Source organism: Podarcis vaucheri (assembly GCF_965113315.1).
Source record: "Podarcis vaucheri genome assembly, chromosome: 9".
In the NCBI taxonomy this organism is placed as follows: domain Eukaryota; kingdom Metazoa; phylum Chordata; class Lepidosauria; order Squamata; family Lacertidae; genus Podarcis; species Podarcis vaucheri.
The window spans coordinates 42,865,124-42,890,020 of NC_138767.1; the positions used below are offsets into that span (position 1 = coordinate 42,865,124).

Here is a 24,897-nt window from a genome sequence, read left to right on the forward strand (position 1 = left end):
TCATGCAGTTTTAACAACTTAAGAGACTTCTGGATCAAATCATAGACCAGACTGAGATTAAATCCTCATTTAATGTATTGGTGCTAAAGAGCAAGAATTTACCCTTTTCTAAAATCATCACCAAAGGGCTGGCACTGTGGGTTAAACTACAGAGCCTAGGACTTGGCGATCAGAAGGCTGGTAGTTCAAATCCCCGTGATGGGGTGAGCTCCCGTTGCTCAGTCCCTGCTCCTGCCAACCTAGCAGTTCGAAAGCACATCAAAGTGCAAGTAGATAAATAGGTACCGCTCCAGCGGAAAAGTAAACGGCATTTCCAGGCGCTGCTCTGGTTCGCCAGAAGCGGTTTAGTCATGCTGGCCACATAATCCGGAAGCTGTCTTCAGACAAACGCCAGCTCCCTCAGCCTATAGAGCAAGATGAGCGCTGCAACCCCAGAGTCATCCGCGACCAGACCTAATGGTCAGGGGTACCTTTACCTTTAATTATTTTTTTCTATGTTTTTAGTTGATAACTACAGTAGAAATGCCACTAGCTTTGGGAGGGGTTCTGATTCAAAACACATAGTATTGTTACAATCCAGTCAAGATCTGTTTTCATAAAACAGTGCAGGTTCATTTAATAAGGAAAGAGGAGGGGACCACACCACTCCTTTAGCAGCACTCTGTTTCATATGATGTCCTTGGCTCTTCAAGGAAAGTGGACACAAGAGGCTTACACTCTTCAGTTACACAGCTGCTCATAGCAGATGTTGTCCTTTAGGGGAAGATCATTCTTCATTTATCCTGGTGGCTGGCCAGTTGTGGGGGGGATAAAGGAGGCCCGAGTGAAGTCTGAGAGCCAACGTGGTGTATTCTCAGACTTATTCAGGTCAGAAAATTAGCATATTTTTCAAGAAGAAGAAAAAACCCTGGCATATTGAAAACACGTTCTGGCCTAGCCAATGCACTTTTTATTTACCTGGGAAAGCATTTAAACATGTGGCCTTCTGGCCAGAGCTGGCCCTACCATTAGGCAGAAGAAGGTAGCCATCTTGGGCAGCTGATTCTGGGTGTCATGAAACGGAAGAAAATATTGTTGTATTATTACTGCTAGGGAGGGGAAGAGGTGTTTCTGGGATTTGCCTCCCAACCTTGGGTGCCAAAATAACTTGTCCAGTTATGCCACTTCATGTGCGTGTAAGCCCTGTTCTCCACCTGCATTCTTAAGTGGTACATTCCCAGAAGTATGACATGATTTTGAGCATCAGCCAGTTTATGTTGTTTGAAGTTATTGCCATTGCTTTCCACCTCAAATACACAAGATTAGCTTTGAACCTAAATATGTTTGGAAGAGCAAGCACAGAAAAACCCAGAGGATATATTTAAAGGCAAGATATTGGCAACCATTACAAGTCAAATGAATAAACAACTAAAAATATTTCCATCAAACAAGGTTTCATAATCTATCTTGGGTTGTTTTTCTAAGCTAAGCTTATTCAAGTTTAAAAATAAATTAGCGACCTGTGCTTTTCAATAGAGTTAATATAATTACTTCAAAGCATCCAATATTTATAAAGCTGTGAAATACTGTTTTTAGTTTTTTGTGTGTTTTTTACCAAGACAACAGCAGAGACATTTTTTAAAATCCTCTTATAAAACCAAAAGTATATTTAACATCAACAGTGCAAGTGAAATATGCTAATGCTGCAAAAATATACATAAATTCAAAGCACAAACATAGATGGAATCAACTGCAAAGTTGTTACCAACAACACAATCCACATTACTCTGTATTAATATTCTAGTGTGTCTTGCTAATATTTCAAATACATGTTTGCTTGGTTTTTACTTTCATTATTTAATTTCTATACATGCTTTCTTCTAGATAGAGGATAGAGTTGCCTGCTCTCAATACACTTCATCTTTTACAGTAATGTTTGCCAGCAAGAGTTTCATTAAAATTTCATTATACTGATGGTCTAATACAATGTGTTTTAAAAGGACAGTGCACATTCAGGTCAGGTTCCATGTTGACCACAAAGATAAGTCCCAGAAAGTTCAGAGTCTGATTATAATTTCTGGTGTCTGCCAGTTCAGACATAAGAAGGGACTGTTTCTTATCTAGCCTTGTCTCCTTGGGTAAACTGTGAGCATGGAGGAATGAACACCCATCTCTCCAGTATATGCAAAGACTCCTAGCACCAAGTGTGCAAAAAGAATTTATTCACAAGTCTCTATTAAACTGGATGGGAACGATTGGGGGGGTGTTTCGTGTGTGTAATGCTGAGCTCCAAATTGGAGCATTTCTCCTTAATGTAAAAAACAACAATAAACACAGTTTTGTAAATAAGTGAGCACTGCAATGGGGATCTGAACAGACCTGTTTTATCATTTGCAGCAAGAGAAAGCAGGGGATTCCTTAGCGTGAGAACAGCCAGCAAACTTCCCTAGATTTTATAATTATGAAAATATTCAGAGTTGTTTAAAAGTTGGCATTTCACCCAATATTTTTCTTGAATATTTCTCCCACACAAAAGAGCTTGGATTCTTTGCTACTCCCATTGCTTCAGACTAGTCTGGAATGTGAAAATATGTCTGATCCCATGTGCCCATAAATGGAAAGTAGCCTGATACAGATTCTTACAAAATAAGTGACTGAAACAAGTGTACGCTGCTCCGTGTTTGCCTGGGAAAGCTTTGTTTCTTAGTTCATTTTGTCCCGTTTCCCAGGCTGGAATAAAAGCCTGCTGCTTAATTTAGCTGTCACCCTTGCCCCAGCAGTTAAGGTGAGCAGGGGAAAAAATGTAATAGCATGTAAATGCCTGTGGCGAGTGCTTGTTTAGAACAAGCCACAGTTAGGGAAACTGGCACACAAAACACAGGGCTGGATTTATGGATACAAAAAAAGGGTGGTTTTCTTTCAGGGACAAACACAGGCCATCATAATATGAGCTATTCAATCATTTACATTCAGCATGCCGCCATCATGCGTGTGTATAATTAGATACAGGAGTGATTGCAATCTCTCATACAAAGAACAACAGGGGGGAAGCTACTTTGAGAACTTATATTGCAGTGGTGTTGTGGCCTGTGGGGTGAGGTTGGTTTTATGCTTTCTGTTGATGCAGTTTCAGCCAAGCCCTTCTGTCATTTGCACCTGAATGAATAAAGGGCAACCACCTGAGAATGAGATTCTGTACGACCTGAAACCTATGACCCAGAGACTTAGGTTGGTTAATCTATACTTTAAAACACACTCATCAAACTATACATTTTAGGATTCTTTGGTGAGACACAGGACAATGCAGCTGGTCAATATGAAGCTATACAAATACTAAAGACTCTTGAGGCAGACTCTGTCTCCAGGATACTAGAGGTGCATTTGCCTCCATCCCATCATGAGTTCAAAGCCTATATGCTAACAATGAGATTGAAAAACCAGAACACAATGCTTTATGTCAAGCTTCCATACTAGTGACAATACCGATATTCATGTCCCTTTTAATTATGGTTTTATCAGTATTCTTAAAAATATATTAACTGGAAGGAATGTCTTCAAAGTCATGTTTTATGATATCATAGAATTCTCAAGAACTAAAATTACAATTGCCAGTATTTTACATACTGAAAACCTGATTTCATTGATTAAACAGCTAAACAAAGGTAGACGGTTCTCTGCAGAATTTTTGAACAATGGTAGAGTTTGTAGGCAAGTTCTAAAAAGAACCTCAAAAGCAAGTATGAAACCTAACCATGAAACATCTGCTTAGTTCAATGGATAACATGTTTCCTTATTTTTTAAAAAAACTAAATATAAAATATCGTACTCCTAATTCCAAGAACACTGAATTTGGTCTTTTTACTAAACAATACTTGACACATACAGAAATATCAACAGCAGTTGGGATCTGCTATTTTTGTTGGAAAGAAACAGAAAAAATCCTTCTATAAATGTTTTTCTGAAGCTAGTCTGCAGCGATCCTAAAAACCACTTTTTTTAGAACAGTCCCATTGAAATAAGTAGTCTAAGATGTTTTTTCCCCTAAAGTGAGCAACATCTATTGAAATCAAATAAATGGTGAAACTTCTACCATATATTATTGGTGTCCAAAGTAGAAACAAAAATAGATATATGAATGGTTTATAAAGCAAGTGATTTCAGATGCTTACATCTCAGGCTCCTTTAGAGAATACCTATTTAAAAAATGTTTGAACATTTGTTCATGTGTGCTTTATAAATTAAAAGTATTGTCAACAAGTTTCACATCAGGTGTGCCTGTCTGAGTTTCTTATTTGATGAAACTCTGTGACCCTTTCATTAGAACTAGTTTTTTTTTCTCATTCCCCCATTCAGCACAATCTTATGTGTGTTTACTTAGAAGTAAGTCCTGCTGTGTGCAGTGTTTCTTATTCCCATGTAAGTGTGCACAGGACTGAGCCTTCATTCATTCATTGGCAGTACTTTTGCCCCATGAGCATTAATGTAAGTAAGAAGAATTTTGGCCCTCTGTTCAATCACATCAATTAATTTATCAATGCCTTGACGACCACCTTGGCTTTCCCAAAAAATTCTGTCAAGGAACAAAGACTGTAGAATCTTCTCTCGCAAACGCTGACTTTTCAGCACGGAGACTGCCGATTCAGGGAACCTGCAAGTAAACAAACAAGTCACCTCTGATCAAATTTCACAGGAATGCTTTTTTGTCAGTGATTTAAGCCTTTCCTATTTTTATACATCATTATTTCACTTGTAGTAAACGTAAAAGAGGCAAGGTGAATTCAGTCCTCCCCAAAAGAAGTATGTCAAGTGAGAAGCAAAAAGCAGGTAGCAAGAGTGGTGAGACCAGTGAAAGACTTGAAGATTCAAGAAGCAGAGCTGGAACAGGAACAGCAATGAGCAATATTTGTGAGATCTACGTATAATATGCTTTGTATATAGGAAGGTAGGCATGAAGAGGAAAGGACAGTGATTAATCATAGTGTAGTGAGAGACATCAAGGTCAAGAGCCCACAATTATCCACATGGAAAGGGATAATGCATAGAGTCCACATCACTAAACGTAACCCCAGTGTTCTTACAGCTCCCCAGCCATGTTGCTTAATGCCAATATATGGCCAGACAGAGAGGCCTGGAGATCTGCATTCAGCCTTTGGCTGGCCAGGAAGCTCCCCACCCTATACACATTGCTGGTATATTATAGAACTTACTCATTTATGCCTTGTAATATTTTGAAATCCAGATTTTCTTCACTTCTGTCAAAGTAACCTTTATTATCTATAAAGACCAAATGCCTTGGATCATCTTTTCTCTGGATAATGTGTGTCAAATCAATGTTATCCTGGTCATCACAATTCAGGTTCAATCCTTTCTGGACACAGGAATCTTCTTTGCGTGGTTTGAACCCACAGCAGTTCTTGTCCAAGCGATGGTAGATCTGAGAATGAATTCAGGTAAATCATCAAGATGCAATCATATGAAAACATCTACCAGGTGTATGGGATGCCACCAAAGCACATGTGAACGTGAGGCATCATAACTGTTCATCAGCTTTAGAAATACCGTAAATTAAAATCCTTAATTCATACAGAGCTGCTACTCCCTGACTCCCTGGAGAGTTGCTTTCCAGGCCTGAGAAGAGTCAGTTACATGTACCATTTCTCTGACTCTGTAGAGGAGCTGTTTCACATGTTACAGGAAAAAAATAGACCCTAGCATTCCCAGAACCTTATTAACATTTGAAGACAAGACAGGCATATACAAATGTATAGGAAACTTGCACTTGACAACTACCTAGAGTTGTGACACTCATATTCCCAGCACACATGCATATGGCCTGCAAAAAATAAAAGTTTCCTGAAATATGTTTCGCTCAGCTCTTATAATATATGGCATGTGGTCTACAGGATACCTATATATTCCATACTCAGCATGATTGCTTCTACGTGTACAATTTTTGGCATGTTCGTGTTTGTTATTATCATTCCTTCTTGGCAAGGATATGTTTGTTTGGGCCCAATGCAGCCACTTAGGTACAGTTGAATGCTTGCAACACTCTCGTCCAAAGAGCTGCCCATTTGTGTATGCCTGGAATGTCAATCAAAGGGGAAGAGGTCAGTGGCAATCAGCTCCCATGCACAAGGGTATGTGGGAAGAGAGTGAGGAGGATACAAAGGGAGACTAGATCATGTTGCAAGTTGTGCAGCATTAATAGTAGCAGTACTATCTGACCAAATAGCAATTTACCATTCTGAAATGTTGCACTACTTGTGTCATTAATTTCCTCTGAATTATTATTAATAATAAAATAATAATTTATATCTCGCCCATCTGGCTGGGTTCCCCCAGCCACTCTGGGTGGCTTACAATATATATAAAAACACAACAAAACATCAAACATTTAAAAACAAAATATCCTACACAAGCAACAAGGTAAAGGTAAAAGTACCCCTGACCATTAGGTCCAGTCATGGCCGACTCTGGGGTTGTGGCGCTCATCTTGCTTTATTGGCCAAGGGAGCCAGCATACATCTTCCGGGCCATGTGGCCAGCATGACTAAACCGCTTCTGGCAAACCAGAGCAGCACACGGAAACGGCGTTTACCTTCCCACCGGAGTGGTACCTGTTTATCTACTTGCACTTTGACGTGCTTTCGAACTGCTGGGTTGGCAGGAGCAGGGACCGAGCAACGGGAGCTCACTCCGTCGCGGGGATTCAAACCGCCAACCTTCCGATCGGCAAGTCCTAGGCCCTGTGGTTTAACCCACAGCGCCACCCGCGTCCCTTGTCACACAAGCAACAAACAAACCAATAAATCAATAGAAACGAACAACAACAATAAACAGTTTACAGTTATACCCAAATTATAATAACCGCCAACCCCAACTAAACATTTAACCAACACTAACCCAACAAAAATAAAACAGAGGAACCAAAATTAGAACAGTTTAAAACATTTTAGCCAGTTGCCCCAACCCAAGAGTTGTTCCAGCAATGTCCCAGTGGCCTCCTAGGAGCCTCTTTTAACTCTTCAAAGTGAGTCTGGGCTCTGCCCCCTAAGCCAGGTGGAAATGGGCCTTGCAGCAGGGAGCAGGTCTTTCTTCCAGCATTCGCTTCCTTAAATTTCAGTGTGGTAAACTCAGCATGTGCTCTTCCCCAAACATAAATCCATACTCTGTGTCCTTTCATCTTGCTATGGCTGCTTCAGTTTACCAACACACTCCAGCTACTATTTCTGAATAATGATAATGGTGCCATGCTTTTTGCTAAGCTGAAGTGTTTACGCTACAGGCCCCTAAATTTCAAAGTTAATGTGGCTTAAATGCGGTTCCCTAGAGAGAAGACCATTTACTATATACTCCATTACTGAGAGAGAAATATTAATGGTTCCACATGAACACATTGAGACTGCTACAGTCTCTATGCTATTCCTGTATGGCTGTTGCTATGTTTAGTATCCGTACAATAAATACCGTGACTTTCAGTTGGGTGCCAAGCATGACATACTCAGGGATATACTGAGAGACATTAGACGTGACAATCTATTTTTAGTTTCGAAATCAATGTCCTATAATAGCCATACCTATAGTGTTTGCATATGAATTATACTTAAATACTGTATGTACTACCTACGCGCCATTATGAAAACCAGCAACTCAATGATTTCTGCAATTTACAAGTGTGCAGAAAGCTGAATTATTTTAGAAATCAAAGGACAATTTATACATGTAACTAGAAGTTACAGACAACCAGAACCTTCTCCTGGATTTGCACCAATGGAATGACTGAAAGCTGCATGTATAGAAACGGAACTCTAATAGTGCCTTGTTGCCAGCATCACATGCTCTGGATAGTATATTTATTTAAGGATACCTAACCAGGCCTATTTCATGATTTTCCTTGTAGTAATAGGTAATGATAGAATTAAACATTGCCTCCCATTCTATGGGTTGGAGCTATGACTCCACCCTATAGCTTGTTCTTGTGGTTGCTTTCATTTTCCCATACTGTTGTGTATAAAACTGTTCATCCATAAACAGCCTCCTGTTCTGGGCTTACAAAGTGAGGAATCTTACCTTGTAAGAACTTAGATGAATGAGATGAATAAGGTGACTCCCCTACAAGGTCATTATTTGATCAGGGGTAGGGAAGGAGTTGCTCTGTGGATCATGGTAAAACTCTGAGAATTTCAAGCTCTAGACAGTTTCATAATGATGTGCTTGAATTGCCAAGCCTGCGACCTAACATTGCTACTTCCGCCCTAGTCAGGAACACAAGGACTTTGCAGTTCTTAAGAGTAAAGCCTTGACACAAATGGACCAGAATTTACTAAAGTAAGTGAGTTATAGTGGAAGGGCTAGGACATGTCAACCATTTGCCCCCTGGGTAAGAATTCTCTATCATACTTTGTTTTGAATTCTAATTTCTGTAACACCTTTGCATTGCAGATGTTTCAAATGTGGCTCCCTCACCACTATCATTTTTTTATATAAATAGTTTATTCAATAAACTGTGTTGCTATAATTAATCCTGTATACTGGCAATAAGTCCATTTGCCTTACCTGTAAAAGAAAATCAAGTAGTGCCATCTTGGACCACTCATAGTGATGGATATCTGTACATCCCCACTCTGTTTTGGGTACTTTGCCATTTTGCCAACACTTTTGCTTTAATTGTTGCTTGTAAGCCCCCCATGTTAGCTTCAATGATGAGTGTGTCTCATTATCGGTCTGAGCCAAGGAGGTATCCCAAAGAATAATAGGACATGGTTGATCATCTAATGAGAAAAAATAAAAAGACCAAACAAAGCCATTAATTGTACTTAAGATTTGCATTTTTCAACCCTTGATCATTCTGTAGGCATTTCCTAAAATCACAGTAGTTTTCCACACATGTTTTTTTAAAGAGGTATTCTAAAGATGTGGTAGGATGAATAAGAAATCAGCAATGATTTGACTTCCTTTGGTTAATGTGGTCATACTCCACATGTAAAGGAAGCCACCACAGGAAAGGAAGAACCCTGGACATTATAATTATCATCATTGTCTGAGAATAACTGCTGACTTTATGCTACAAACCGCTTAAAAAAATCCATCTCTATGAGAAGATATATTAAATAGATTAGAAGTGGTTTGACAGGTCAGCAGCTGATGTAAATCTCTGTAGCACATTCAATTTCAACAAAGCAATATTCGTTTATGAGAGCGTCGTCATTAAATGATATATGCATGAGCAAGCCATGAATTCCATCTTATAACAAATAGATTTATAGCTTCATCTTTACCACTTTGGGATTTTTTTCCTGTTTAGCGATGTATGATTTTGTAACTACAATGTCTTAAAAGAGGCAGGATGTATAAAAAATATGTGGCTGAATCACTCCCAAAGGTAAACCTACAATGAGATTGTTCAGGCTACCCAAGATAAAAGCTAGACACATGGCACAGAGTGCTTTCATGCATTCTTGGTGCATGGTGCATACATTATACAGAACACATTTGAAAGCGTATGTTTTAAAATCTGCTTAGCTCTGCATTTGGAAGCAGAGGTGACTATGCCTAGTTCTCAAGATCAGACTAAACATGAAGTGGTGGGTGTCTGCTTTCCCCCTCCCACAGAATTCAAGGGGTACCCAAGGGCCAGACTGGACATAGTTTGTGACATGATCCCTGACAGTGTTCAGATGAGGATGAGGTCCAATCCACTTTTCCCAGGGCAGGACCTGCAGTAGCTTCTCCCATGCCCTCCCAACCAAAGGATATGGCCCCTACCTCTTTCCTTGGACTCAGGAAACCATCTTGAACAGTTCCTCTGTTTCCTAGAGTCTAGGACACACACCACGCAAAAGTCAAAGGATACAACATCAGGCAAAGGCCCTTTAAGGAAAACAACTGGCTTCAGATGGTGCCCTGTTGGAGCAACATCTTTCATAGCTCAGTTAGCAAGGCCCATTAGGAGCTGTCCAGGGTCCTGATTCTTGCTGGCTGGTACCTTGCCCAACTAGATTTGACCAGCCTTGACCATGCCTAATCTGACCTTCCTGAAAGAAACTTAACTTGATTATACCTTTCCAACTTCCCACATGAGGATGGAACCCTGAGAGCACAATGGATTAATTTGGTCCAATATAACAGTTTTGTCTTAAAGCAATAAGCCAGCTAGGAAAGCCTCAAGCTGGATTGGAGCTGTGATGTGGGGAGAGGGGGGATTAAACCCGTTGCCCCCACTGTGGTCCCAGTTGGAACTGGATGCCCGCCACACCATGCTTGCATTTTCTTACTATTGTGAACTGGAAGTGTGGTGGTGGTGGGCCCAGCCACACAGGAGCAAATGGCATCACAAACATAAAAGAAATGTGCAGGAGAGGGACACTGAGCCTTCCTTCCCTGATGCCCAACCCCACTTTACCTTAGATTCTCTCAGTCTCATTCTCCAGGCATTTGTCTCTCTCTTTCCTGCCTACTTCTGCTATGGAAAGGAAGAAAAGCATTTGGAGCAAATGACTGTGCGTAGTCAGCTGTGAGAGAAGGAAAGCATCAGCAAACCTCTCTCCCATTTCACTGTTAAAATGAGTCTTGTCCACCAACTTCCAATCCATATATGATCAGAACAGAGAATACTCCCTGTGAAAAACATTTCCCTACATAAACAAGCCTAGGTGTGTGGGAGGAGGCTAGGCTGGAAGCTTCTCTCCAGTTTTCAGGGAGGATTTGTATGTGTAGAAGAGAATTATCTCATATTAGCTCACACCAGCTTTCCAAAGTGGTTCAGCCACGGCACAGATTTCTGTTGGCTTATTTTCATTATTACATTTATATCACACCTTTCCCTTTGCCCCCAGTCATGACCTACAGCTTTTCCCTCCCTAGCGTTTTTCCCCAGCTGGGTCACATCAGGTATATGAATGGGCATTTGGAATGAGGAGATTAAAGGAGGGTGGTGAGGAAGGGCTTGCTCTGTCTAGTGATCAAAGTACATCCCCGTCTCCTCCCCCACTTTCTAGCCAAACCAGCCAGTATGTCTATAGTCACAGATCATGGGCTGTTTTTCTCCCTGCAAATCAGAGAAGCACATGTCTTCCTTATTCCTCTCCTCTGTACATTGACCCAGTCTTGCTTTACAAAAGCACATTCCTCACGTGAAGCCCTTCCTGTTTTTCTTTTTACTTGCTTCCTCCCATGGGCTCATGATAGGGAAGGGGGATAGAAGAGAGAGAGACAGAGAGACAAAAGTTTTGTCTTGAACAAATGTGAAAACTTGCCATTTGGAAAGAACAAAATGCAGCTAAGGTGAATCAGCGGAAATGTGTGTGATTCACAGGAAACAGACCTAGCAAACATCAATCATCCCAAACAGTGCTATCTGCAATGTGCTCCACCAAAACAGACTCAACTGAAACAAATAAACCTTGTCCAAAGAAATACAGGAGGGGCAAAGCTGGAAGACATTGAGTGTCATATTATAATGTGAATAAAATGAACAGAAAAATAATTTCTTCTGCAGCCCATCCTAATGGAAATCTTTAGCCATACTGCAATACATTTTCTACTGATTAAGAATTCTGCCAGGTCTTTTTATTGTACATCCATGATTCTTTGTGCTCATGATGTTACCAGGGTAGTCATATGTGCTGCTGCTTTCAATTCTGCAAAGGTTTTGGTGTAGCCACACTGTTTCATCTCCTATCAGTGCATATCCTGCAACTTCCTACTAAGCACCCCATAACATTTTATACACAAAAATATTTGTGTTTTTTTGTCCTGCTTTCATTGCACTACAGTTCCTCTGGGCAGCAATAATGAGGCAGCATTGGGGAAGAATTACAAATGAAAGCAGAATAAATCCACCATTATTTCACTATTATTGTGTCAAGAGCAAGTTGAAGAAGACTCTCAAAATAAAACGCCTGTCTGGAGGGGTCCTAAGTCACAGCTACATTAAAGGATCCCTCGAGTGAACAAGGAATCCCCTCAGTAGAAACAGCAAATATAAATGTTTAGATAAATGACCCAACAGCTCACATAGCAGATCTACCAGCCGGTGTGACTGAAAGGCCATGTCTCTCACCTCAAAGAATGTCATCTATTTTATTTAGCCTCAGCTTATATAATATAAACCTTGAGCTAGAAGCAGAAGGCATTAAGCTCCCACACACATATACCGGTCCTCCCAGCAAGCAGACTCCATTAGCATCCAGCCACACTGTAGGCGGGGAATGAAAAGGAAATGGCAACTCTGTGGCCTGCTGTTTTGAGATGCCCCAGGATTGGGTAGGAAAAGCTATTACAGCAGCCATGGGAATGCTTGTTCTGCACTGAACCTGGAACCTCTACCCAACCTCCCACCATCCCACCATTTTGACTCTCCATTTCCATTAGAAAAACCATGCAGCATATGGATCACACAGAGGTCATAGGAACATAGGAAGAAGCTGCCTTATACTGAGTCAGTCACTGGTCCATCTAGTTCAGTATTGTCTACACCAACTAGCAGTGACTCACACAGTGACACATAGGATTTCTCATCCCTACCCGATGTCAGGGAGTGAAGCTGGGGCCATCTGCACAACAGATGATCTAACTCATGTCCTGTAAGTAGTTGAGCAAGAAATAAAACTATGGAGAGAAGGAGGGGAGAGAAGGAGGGGAGGGAGAGGGAGAGGGAGGGGGAGGGAGAGGGAGAGGGAGAGGGAGAGGGAGAGGGAGAGGGAGAGGGAGAGGGAGAGAGCGCAATGCAGAATTACTAGCTTGGTGATAAACACAGCATTGCTGACATACCAGCTATTTTTACCTAACTTGGTTTCCATCTCCATAGCAACTTAGTGCCTCGCCTACACTAATGTATCCTCCAGATTTCCTAATGTAAGAATTGCAGTTTTGTTACATTCTGCTACATAGTCAGAACATGAAAAAATCACCTTAGAGAACTCTTGCCTGGCTCTTTTCCCTTAAAGGCTTTAATTCCCTTAAAGGCTTTTCCCTTAAAGCCATGTTCTCTTCTGCAGGTTGAGTCACCTGGTTCTTCAAACACAAGACTTATTAAGCCACAGACTATAAAACCTCCAAAGGATTCAGAACTAAAGTTGCTTTCAGAGGTCCATGCATACACTTGTAAAGGATGGCAACGCATCAGTAAGATTTTGGGAGTGGCCTAAGCAAAGTAAAAAGGCAAGAGGAACCGAAAAGCCCTTGCTAAAACCCCAGAGTTGCTGCCATAGACATTTCCATTGTGAAACCATGACAGTATGCCTCACATCCTGTTAAGTTCGCAGGCAGGGAACGATGTAAACTGTAGCCTTTTGTGTAGCTAGCCATACATTCAAAAATTATTTCTTCTGTTATAGTAGACCCCTGCCTTCCCTTGCATCTGGACACATTAAAAAAATTGCAGCTGAGAAAGTCACTGATACAGACAACCATCTCCCAGGATATCAATCCTAGACCTGCAAGTCTATGCAAGTAAAGATGGGGGCATGAATCAAGGGTGCCATAGTGACTTCTCTAGTTACTGCAGAGTGTAATACCACTTGCATGGCAAATGTGAATCACAGGATGTTGGCTGCATATTCTGGAGTTGGAAAGGGGAAATTCTATGAAGTCCAGACTAACAAACAAAGGGCATGGGAAATCTGTCGTACGAAGCAGGTTTTCCAATTTAAGGAGGAGTAATATTGTAACCCAGACCTGCACAATATTAAGACCCACCAAACTAAGCACAGCGCATTCACAATTCATGTATTGTGAAGGTTTAGCAAAATCCTAGCAGCTCACAATTTGGGATGGGAGAGAGATTCAATTCCATTTGCATTTATAGATGAACCTACGTCATCCACACTTTCAAATCAATATGCAAACTGAAACAGCCATCTTTGGAAATCAACACATACTGTCTCTGAATTTTGCAATGCAATTCTCGTGCCAAGAAATATGTACAAAATGCAAATGCCAGGGTTAAGTATGCATACAAAAAGTATGTATTCATGAAAAACGGCATTCAAATATGCACTATATAAGGTGATTTTTTTTTTGCAAACTTTTGTAGATTAGGCAAAATTGCACACAAAGATGTGCACTGTATATTGGGAGAAAATTGCATCAAAATACTGATGAATTTTCATGCAGGCTTAGTTTTTTAAAAAATAAATAAATCACAAACTGATGTAGAAATATGGAGTGCGAAACTGAGAAACTGAGAAATACTGAAATTGACAGATTCACCCATCCCTTGTCACAATACAAAGCTAGCAGGGCCAGCCCAAGACATGCAGGAGGGAAAAAATAATTACCGATATGACCTATAGCTTCTTCTGTGGGGTACACAAATATAAGAATATAAGAAGAGCCTTGCTGGATCAGGTCAAAAGCCCATATAATTCCGTATCCTAGTCACCCAGTGGCCAACCAGATGCCTAAGGGAAGCTTGCAAGCAGGGCTGAGTGCAATAGCATTCTCTCTACTTGTGACTCCCAGCAGTTGGCATTCAGAAACATAATGCCTCTCATAGTGGAGGGAGAACATAACCATTGTGGCTAGTAGTCACTGATAGCCCTGTCCTCCACTGATTTGTCCAATCCACTTTTAAATCGTGCCATCATTACATCTTATGGATGCAAATTCCATTGTGTAGCTGTGTGGAGTGTGAAGCAGTACTGTCTCTTGTCTGTCCTGAATCTTCCAACGTTCAGCTTCACTGCATGCCCTCAGGGTCTAGTATTGTGGAAGAGGGAGGGAAAACGTCTCCCTATCCATTTTCTCTACACCATGCGCAACTTCCACACTTCTATCATTTTCTTTCCTTACTCATCTTTTTTTTCTGAACTAAAAACCAACAAACATGTGCTGTGACCCAGTAGAAGCCAAGGTGGGAGTCTCCAGATATTGTTGGACTCCCAGCCTGCATGATCACTGGTCAGGGATGAGGAGAGACTGTCTCCGATAGCTTCTAGAGAGTGCCAGGTTGGTTACCCCTGTTGTAACCATTCCTCAGAGAGTGGTTCCAGTCCCTTGATCACTTTGGTTCCTCTCTTTTCAACCTTTTCCAGTTCTACAACATCCTCTTTGAGGTAAAGTGACCAGAATAGTACACACAGTATTACAGCACTTGAAAAAACAACAACACATCTACCTCAATCTTCCTTCCTAATGTTTGATGTATTATAGTATTTTAATATTTTTTTGGAAGCCGCCCAGAGTGGCTGGGGAAGCCCAGCCAGATGGGCGGGGTATAAATAATAAATTATTATTATTATTATTATTATTATTATTATTATTATTATTATTATTATTATTCCTTTGGCCCCTGGTAATTACCGTATGTTAAATATCAGGATATGAAAGCAAGCTGTGAACAAATGCAGTTAAATCTGATCCAGGGGGTGCAATAAAACTGAATACTTCAGCAAGGACAGGTTTTCTCCTTGTCCTTTGCCCAAACATTAATCATAATGATGACGTCCAATTTTAAGCGGGGGGGGGGGGACAACATCGTAAACACGTTGCTTGCCGGCTACTGCTTCTTTTTTTAAAGGCGGCACTCTGACTATGCTTATCAGCATGTGGCGATCGCTAGAGTAACATGGTAAATGGAATCAATGGAGCTTCCCCTTCTGTCTGGGCCAAGTTCCCAGCCTCTGTTGGTACAAGACCAATTACGGAGTGAGCAAACACAATGAGGCTAAAAGTCAGTCAGATGCTCTTCCATACTAAGTATATTTCAGATGAAGGCAACTCTGAATATGAGCTCGTTCCTTAGCCAGCATTGCTGTGGTACTTTTGCCAGCAACAGCAAGGGTTAAAGTTCTGCTTCTCACTCGTCTGCAGAGGACGTGAACAGAGGCAATGTTTCTAAGAGAGCTTAAGATGTTTTGTTAGCTCTCGTCCAACAGGGCTTGTTCACATGTTACAGTGAACACAGATGCAAGCTGATTCTACACACATACAAGTGTTTGTGTGACAGAAGGTACACGTGGTGATTTGCAGAGCTCAGTTGCTATGTACGCAGACTGGAGAGTCGTTGAACATTAACGGGTGGATAACTGTCCATGAGTACAGCTAAACTAGTAGGCACATAATAGTAGTACATTTAGATAGTACATTTGTCAAGTGTAATGTGTGAACATCGCTACAGCCAACTCTCTTCACAGGTTCAAAACCCTGCGCAGCGCATTTGACTAGAGAGGATCACAAGGCAAGAGGATCTAGTGTGGCAGTGAAGACTGCCATAGTTAATACCTTCCAATCTGAAAATAATCACAGATTGGAGCAAAACCTGCTGTTGAACAAGTGGATGGCTCTTCTACTCATTAATGGTGGCACTCAATTTCTGCCACTCCCCCTACTCCATGAAGCGCAACATCCCGTACTGTCCCCCCAAAGTTCCCAATTATTAAGGAATGGAATTCAGGAATAGGGCCACGGGGTACTGCAGAGGAAGAGGAACTTGCTTGTAATTCCCTTGGATCCAAGCTATTAGCTATTCCCAACTCTTGCCACCAGCTTTTTTTCCTGACAACATTTGTGTTTCAACACCGCCAAAGAAACCTGTGTCTTCACCATTTCAGTGACTTGCTCTGTTGGTGGATAAAGAGGCCTTTGCCAAATCAAGTCCATGTTGCAGAACATAGAGCTATAAATAGTAAAATACTCTGCATGTCCGGAATCTTTTTGTGCCTTGACATTCCTGTTGTACAGCTTATTTTATTATTTGCTTTTAATTCCCCCATGCTAATTCCACTTTTCTGCCCAAGTGGCCCTCAGGATGGCTTCCCTCACATTTACACACACCCCATAGTTCTCCCCACACATCCATCATTTCCCTGATTATTCATTTCACCATTAATAGAAAGCCCTCCTTTAAAGTGGAATCTTTTCCTTCCTTACGAATGAGTGGCTCTGCTAAGTAAAAGCATCAAACCTGGGTGCTGGAGTAGACCCAAGGAGAAGCAGGTTCAGACTTCTACTCAGTTTGACACTCCTTAGGTAACCTCAGGACAGCCCCTGTCTCTCAACCTAATCCAGCACCCACAGGTTGCTGTGAGGAAGCAGCAAGATAAAAGAAAATATACAATATATAAAAACTCCTGCTTTCATATTTCCTCAGGCTGAGATCCAGAGAACCATGTTCCTCTAAGGTTTGGACATTTTTATAACAAACAATTTCCCCCATGCACTCTCTTCTTTTAAAACGTAGAGATCTGGGGGCAGCCAACCAACCAACCAAATAAAGCCCCAAACAGATCTTTGACTCCTGGACCTATTCCACCCAAAGTATACATATATTAGAAACCTTTATTCTTATCTTTGCCACTGCTCACAATCCAGGCTCAGCAAACACAGATGGCTGAGGAATTGGATCTATGCACTTGCTGCAAGTTTGTCTCCCTTAATACATACCTATTTGTTCATCCTCCTCCACTGCCCCACCCCCCTTGGGATGAAGGGCCTTCATTCAGCCAACATCACATGTGAGCTCAGGGACAAAAGCAGCAAGTTTGCAACTGACATTACGAATTATGGTTTGTTTGCTTTGCAAGTCAGAACTATGGGAGGCTTCCCTCTCTTGCAGCCCCCATGCCTTTATAAATTTTGATCTGTCAACAGTAATGAATCTTAGGGGGGAAAGTTGTCAGGAGTCAGCTTTCCCTTCTAATAATGCAGACGTGTCACAGAACAATGTGAATTAATTCTCTTGATTTAGAAAGGTTCACAATTCATTTGGGCAACTGCAAACAGAGTGCATTTTGTTAGCCTGTCAAATGTGAAAAGGACTTCAGGCAGGAGCGGGGTAAGGGGGGAGCAAGGGGGGATGCAAGCGAAAGTTGCTTTATATGAGCTTCCTAAGTGCATCTCTGAAAAAAGGCTTCCACCAAATGAATGACAGCTTTGAGGAGCTTATTTTGTGAGATGTTAACATGGCAGCAAATTTGTCTTTATATATCACATCGGTGCTGAGGCAGGCTGAAACGGAGACATCGCGTGGAGATGTCAACCCCAAAGCTGGATTTCAACAGACAGGGAAAGTCACTGGGTACAAATGTTTCTGTAACCTCACCTGGAAATACATTTGCTGAATAAGAGAGAACTGAAGAGTCCAAATGAGAATTTATTGATTATCTCATGTGTTTGATTTTCTTGATTTATATGTACTCATTTGTGGGGGGTTTTGTATATACTGCTTTTCTATCACAGAAATGTGGGGGTCCAAGAGAGCTTGGTGAATAAAGCTAATTGACAGCTCTATCCTACGCATACTCAGAAAGAAATCCCATTGAGTTCAGTGAGGCTTAGCGTCAGGCTAAATGAGTACAGGATTGCGGCCCAGGTTTGCCTCTGACCCCAAAATAACAATAGTCTATTTCCACTTCACCACAAAAGATTCTCCAACACAAGGCCCATTAGAGATCATTGGAAGAACTCCCATTCATTTGAGTGGGACTTGTGTTGTGTGGATAAAGTCCACAGTAACTATTGATGGTTAAAAGGGGATGCTTCAAATCTAGAACATTTCTGGGGGAAGTGGTGAGCTGTGGCTGTTCCGCATTCTGATCTCATCTGTAGCTAAGAAACTGTTTGTCGAGAAATAACCAAAATGAAAACTGGCTATTCACTTCCTCCTACTCATTGCATAACAACAGCTCTTCATGTCTGGAACATCACCAAGGACAGAACACGAGAATAAGAAAGGGAAAAAGAAAGAGAAATTCAGTCTGACAATCTAGAATAATAATGCAGACTGAAAGCAACGCTTCCTAACGTTAGGCTAAGAGCTGTCCACAAGGGGCCTGCAGTCAATCATCTGTGTGATCACACTGTCCAGGATCCCTAAAATGGATTACCTCATTCCTTCTGAAAGCTCTGCAGCAGTAAAAGCTCTCACTAAAAATAACATATGCATAATGTGCCTTCTATGCTCTGCTAACCCGAATATCTCTTGCAAGCAAGCAAAGAAAGCACATCGCTGCTCCGAGAAATCTATTGACACTCTCGCAGGGTCTGCCACTGGGAAAGCTTACAAAATGTAGATAAACCAGAGACTGTTATTTTATCTGCTTTCGGCAGCCTGCTGCCAGTGAATTTTCATTTTATTTTTCCTTTACTCATCTTTTAATGCTGGAACAGACTTTGTATAAAATAAAGTAACGATTGCTCTAGGTCAAAATTAGAACGTAAATAGCAAGCCTGTTTTAGCACTGATTCATTAAAATGCAGTGCTACCTTTTCCAGCTATCACTACAGTACTGTGCTATATTACATTATTCTGACTGAAACTTCTGCCCAAGCCATAGTTTAGTGCAACTGTGGCCTATGAGACATATATACCAAGATGGTTTTATTTTGGTCTTATTTTCATTTCATTTCCAGATTCGCCTAATATAAGCAGTCTTGAAGTTCAATGCCTAAAATATTCAGCAAATCTTCCCTTGGCACACTGAGAAATAAAAAAAGAGTTAAAAGCAAAGTCATCGTTATATTTTTTCATTGTTTGAATTTTGGGGACTTTGCTACTCTCCCCCCCCCACCCCCTTTTTCTTTTCACATTGATAGTAGGAATCGAGACTAGTTAATGGCTGATTGTCCTCTAGTCTGCCTGTGACAGAAAATGTTGGTGCTATGCATCTGTGAGAACCAGTGGTGTTGGAAGAAATCTAGCTTTTATCATATTAAGGGCCCCACAGTTCACCTTAATCAGTCTGAAGAACTGCCTGATGTATCTTAAATTAAACTCTGGACACAAACCACCAGGCACTGCTGTTTCACATCTTCCATTAAATCCACAAGTTTGCCCACAGAAGTGAGCAGATATTGCACAGCTCCATCAGGGACACTATCTTTGGCTCATAAAGTTTTCTAGTATAAAAAACCAAAATCCAATCAAGGCCTCCTGTCCAAAACCCTGATGTGGTATGCTATATCTGATGACAATTTCAAAGCTCTGCCACACTATCAGTTTTCCCTTCTCATCACTTTCTGCAACTTTTATATTAACTATGGATAATGAATCTAAATACTCACCCCCTCTGCTTTACATTAATTACCAAGCAAAAATTGGAGTCTCCCCCCCCCCCATTTTACATACATGCTGATACCTGGAATATTTATACATTCCAAAGAGCAAAAGTTTATCTGGAAACCTGAAATCATTTTTTCGCTTATCTGAAGGATTTTCTGTTTATCTTTTGACTCTACTCTTCAGGGTATTTCTACTGCATTTATTTCTGGTTATTGAACACACATGCCCAATAGTTGGGCCGGGGGTGGGGGTAGGAATGCCCTGGGTTCCTATCCATTATGTAAACCAATTACCTTGTACAAATTCTGATTTCCTGCTTACTGTAGGCAAGGTCCGGTTCAGCCCAAGGATCCTGTCCAAATGGAAGGCAAACACTTCGCTCATGTCAAGAGGTCTCTTCATGAGGCCACAGTGCCCTTGGCTGCAAACACCTCCTTTGGCTGACCTGTTAACCATAGCAGCCCCCTCAAGTACCAGAAGTACTCCATACTGAGAAGGTGCCTCTTGTATATTCTCTATTTTGGAATCCGCCAGATGACGCATACTTAAGATATCATCTTTGCTCAGCCATGATGGTGGGCTTTCGCTGTACATCCTGATATTGCTCTCCAGAGCACTGGGCTGAACATTTGCTCCTCTTACCAGAGGTCTCCAACGTCTCTTGTCTTTCTTGGGTGTTTCTTTCTCTTTGAACTTCTCCTGGTGCTCCCTTGCTCTCTCTGGGACTGCTCCTGATCTCCTCTTATTCATAGAATTATTAGTCCCATGAAGTGGCTTTTGGATTAAGCTCTTCTCCTGGCCAGCGACAACCAATGGGTCCTTATTTTCATCGTGCAAAGGTACTGTTTGTTTCTTCCTTCGCTTGGGTTTCACGGTGCCTCGGATGTTGGCAGGTTTGCTGCGCTTGGACCGCAGGGTGATATACACCACATTGGGCAGTGCTGAAGTATCATTTGTTCCCATCTGGGGTCTTTCCAGATCAGAAAGCAACAAGGTGTCATCCAATGGGATTTCGAGGGAAAGAGTCTGCGCAGCATCTTGGAGATTCTGGGAATTTGCTTTCAGGGGTCTCATTCTGTGCTGTGGGACAATGTGACCTACTTGGCTGACAAGGAACCCCAGATATATCACAAAGGCTGTGCCCAACAACAAATTCCTTCTGGTCCTTGGGCACCTGCCACTCCAGAGTCTTAGCAACTGGGGTGCGCACAGAGAGCAAATGAACCAGTTTAAAATTTGGCATGTCTGATCCAGGAAGCTCATTTCTCCAGTGAATCAACATGATGAATGTAGCTTAGGAATTCACTGGTTGCCTGCTAGGATGATGATGGTGATGATGCATGCCTTCTAAATTATCGGATTTCTCCTCCTCTTTTTCCAGCTCTTCGTGTGTGTGTGTGTGTGTGTGTGTGTGTGTGTGTGTGTGTATGTGTGGTGTACACACACAAACACACACACACTGGAAATGCCCAAGGAATGTGAATGTTCAGTTGTAATTAATCTGACAGGCTGTCCCAACAAGCTGTTAAAATCTTATCTGCCACCACAGAGGGTGTGAGTTTGTTTCAGAGAATGAATGGAGTCGGCTGTGTAAACACAGTTAACTGAGTCACAGTAGGAAAAGTCTGGGAGTCCCTTCTGGGCTGGCACAGAGCTATAGAGGAGAGAATTATAAATACCATTTTATAGTCATCATCATTCGTGGAGTTATTTTTAAACCCATGTAAATCTTTATAACACGGGAAGACACCCGAAGACACCAAAACCTGCATATATACACATATATATATGGGTATATATTATATGCACACAGAAAGGAAAAAAGATATTAAAATGCCAAATATTATGTCTATCAAATTAATAGAAACCCATGAAAATACCCTTCCAAACACAGCACAAAATGAATTTATTATCTACAATAACTGAACATGTAATAACAATTGTGAAAAGGAGACCTTTCCATGAGTCAGTGAAATCAGAGTTTCCTCTTCCCATGCTAATGATAGGGAAGATGTTTTATAAAACCGTTTTTGCCTCCTATAATTATGCTCAGATATTGCATTAGCTGCCCTACCCTACCCCAATCAGGCATGCTTACATTATTTTATAATTCTCTTAGGCCTAACTTGAGCTAAACATACCCGCCAACTATTAAAATGCTTCCTGGCCCTGCGTTAAAGGTACATTGCTATTAATTGCATACATAAGCTGTGTCTCCAAAAATGGTCTGGATGTATTCACAAAACTACGCTACTGCAAATAACAATTGTAAGCTGTTCCTTGTTGCAGCAGATTGGTGTGAGTGCTCGCAAGCCTTTATGTTTGTGTACACACACAGACACAAGTCCAAGAGCAACAGTTATATTGATAATAAACAAATGTGTACAAGTCTGTGAACTTTATTACACAAGCAGACACACACCCTGCAGTGGAACAAGAAATCACTTATGTTCAATTATGATAAGTTCATTATTTTGAAAAAGCATCTTACCTACACAGCTTGTCTCTGTCTTTGTCTAGTAAAACTTCTTTTAAAAACACAAAAGAAACTGTGCTGGTCCATGCAAAAAAGAATTTAAAAATCCAAAATCCACAGTTGGGCAGTATCTTTCTTAGGACCATCCAAGCTGTCACAAAATAGGGAGCAAGCTTTCAAGTTATCCAAACCTGTATTTCTGTGTTCAAAGTCCTGGAACACACAAGTCATACATGACTCTACAGCTCATGTTTTGGAGATTTCACTGCAAAGTCTACAGACCTTCAGAATGCTCTGACTGTACAGGGCGGTTGTTTCCAGATAACTGCTACACACTTACATGAACTTTTCGTCATTATTTTTTAAGCTATTTTAAATTCTGCATTGGAAAACCCCAGTGTGATGTCTTGTTTCCAAAAAGAACAGCCTTCTGTCTGTTTCTTTCTAACTCCTGGGAGCCCCCTAGTGCAAAAAACAGTTAAGAAATACCAAGCCTCTTTAATGAGAAGAAACATCTGGGAAGTCTTGACAATTTACAGCAGCGCACCTCTGCACATCAAACTAGGCAGTCATTTCCACTGAACTGAGTGAGGCTAGCTGTGATTCATTCATTTTATTGGGCCATCAATGCCCCGAGAAGACTGTAATCAAAAACGCATAAGACAGAAAGAGGCAAGAGGGAGGTGGTAGTGAGGGTCACAAGGGAACAATATATGTTCAGTTCAATTCAATCCAACCTAACTTTGAAGTTGGGCACTAAGGGATTAAGCCAAAGATGGGGTAACAGCAGCCGTCCAAGTGTTGTTAGACTCCATCAGCCCAAGCCAAGCAGGGATGATGGGAGTTGTAGTCTAGCAATGCATGCGGGGCTATAGGTTCCCCATCTGTGGGTTAAAACAACAACAACCTGTTTGAGGAGAGTCCTGTAAGTTGCTGAGGCCCAAAGGAGCCCACCCACCATGACATAGCCTTTTTATTACTGATGCTCCATAATGTTGTACACAGCCCTGGGATCTTTTGATAAAGGGTGGTGTGTGTGTGTGTGTGTGTGTGTGTGTGTGTGTGTATACACACACACATATTAAACCGAACTGAACTGGGGGGGTGCTATCTGAACAGCCCTCTAGTTGTGCTCTGAGGCACCTTGGCAGTTAAGCTAGACTGTTGGTCTCTATGAAGAAAACCTGACTGAAGACATAAAATAAAATTCTTCAAACTGACAGGATTAATGATAGCGAACTGGTGAGGTGCATTAACAACCTTGCATTAATCTTCTTAGCATATTTTTAATATTCCTCCCTGCTTGACAAAGTATTTTCTTTCCTGGTGAAAGATGCTCTGGAGGCTGCTCTAAAATGTCGATGACAAGAGGCGTACGGAGGAGCCAAAGTCCTGGTACTCTTCTCACCTAAGTGGAGAAATTCACTCCTGACAAATCCCATAAGCTTCCCCCATGTACGAAATTCAACCTGCTTACATTATGATCAGCCTCTGCTGCAATTTTCTGTTTTGATGAAAATGCAAACAATATATAAGCTACTGATATTTTAGTTGGTGCTTTTGTACTCAGGTTTGTTTTAGGCCAGGCTTGGAATGAATTCATTCCGTTGAACGAAGAAAAAAATGCCTTGTGCCTTTTTAACAGCTGTATGGCTGTCACAAATTAAACAGGGCAAGCCTTTTTGAGTATGGAAATACAATGATGAGAAAGCTTCACCAGTTGACATTCTGTATGCCAGGCATCTAATTACAAGTATGTGGCCTCTGATTTAATTTTGGGCTGTAAACTTCAGCTTGTACCATTCTGAATGATGGGTAAGATGATGGAGGACAGACTTTTTATGAAAAGGTTCATTTGGGTCAACTTGAACTAAACTAGTTTGCTTTTTTAAAAGGCAAACTTGAACTAGATTCATTTCCGAGCACAATTCAAAGTGTTGGTGCTGGCCTTTAAAGCCCTAAATGGCCTCGGTCCAGTATATCTGAAGGAGCATCTCCACCCCCATCGTTCTACCCGGACACTTAGGTCCAGCTCCGAGGGCCTTCTGGTGGTTCCCTCCCTGCAAGAAGTGAGGTTACAGGGAACCAGGCAGAGAGCCTTCTCAGTAGTGGCGCCTGCCCTGTTGAACGCCCTCCCACCAGATGTCAAAAAGAACAACAACAACCAGACTTTTAGAAGACATCTGAAGGCAGCCCTGTTTAGGGAAACTTTTAATGTTTGATGTATTACAGTATTTTAATATATTTTTTGGAAGCCGCCCAGAGTGACTGGGAAACCCAGCCAGATGGGCGGGCTATAAATAAAAAATTATTATTATTATTATTATTATTATTATTATTATTATTATTAGTTAGATCAGAGGGTCAGTTATACCTAGGGGGGGTGAGGGTTTTTTTAAGGATACCTGAAAAGAAGTACAACTTCCCATCCCACCTT

General features: G+C 41.3%; 1 protein-coding gene across 1 annotated transcript; it reads right to left on the reverse strand.

Moving 5' to 3' along the window:
• Positions 1–1,233: 1,233 nt before the first annotated feature.
• GASK1B (golgi associated kinase 1B) lies at positions 1,234–22,904 on the reverse strand. Its single transcript, XM_082237139.1, has 5 exons — positions 22,476–22,904; positions 20,278–21,638; positions 8,539–8,753; positions 5,187–5,413; positions 1,234–4,627 (listed from the first exon to the last, which is right to left on the reverse strand). The coding sequence occupies exons 2-5, from the start codon at positions 21,245–21,247 to the stop codon at positions 4,420–4,422; spliced, it is 1,620 nt and encodes a 539-aa protein (XP_082093265.1). The 5' UTR covers positions 21,248–21,638; positions 22,476–22,904; the 3' UTR covers positions 1,234–4,419.
• Positions 22,905–24,897: the final 1,993 nt, after the last annotated feature.

Coding starts and splice junctions, on each gene's coding strand:
- GASK1B (XM_082237139.1), bottom strand. CDS start 21,247: ATGAGCTTCCTGGATCAGACATGCCAAATTTTAAACTGGTTCATTTGC. Junction 8,754..20,277: donor GAAATCAGAATTTGTACAAG/GTAATTGGTTTA, acceptor TTTTCTCATTAG/ATGATCAACCATGTCCTATT. Junction 5,414..8,538: donor TACTTGATTTTCTTTTACAG/GTAAGGCAAATG, acceptor ATTCATTCTCAG/ATCTACCATCGCTTGGACAA.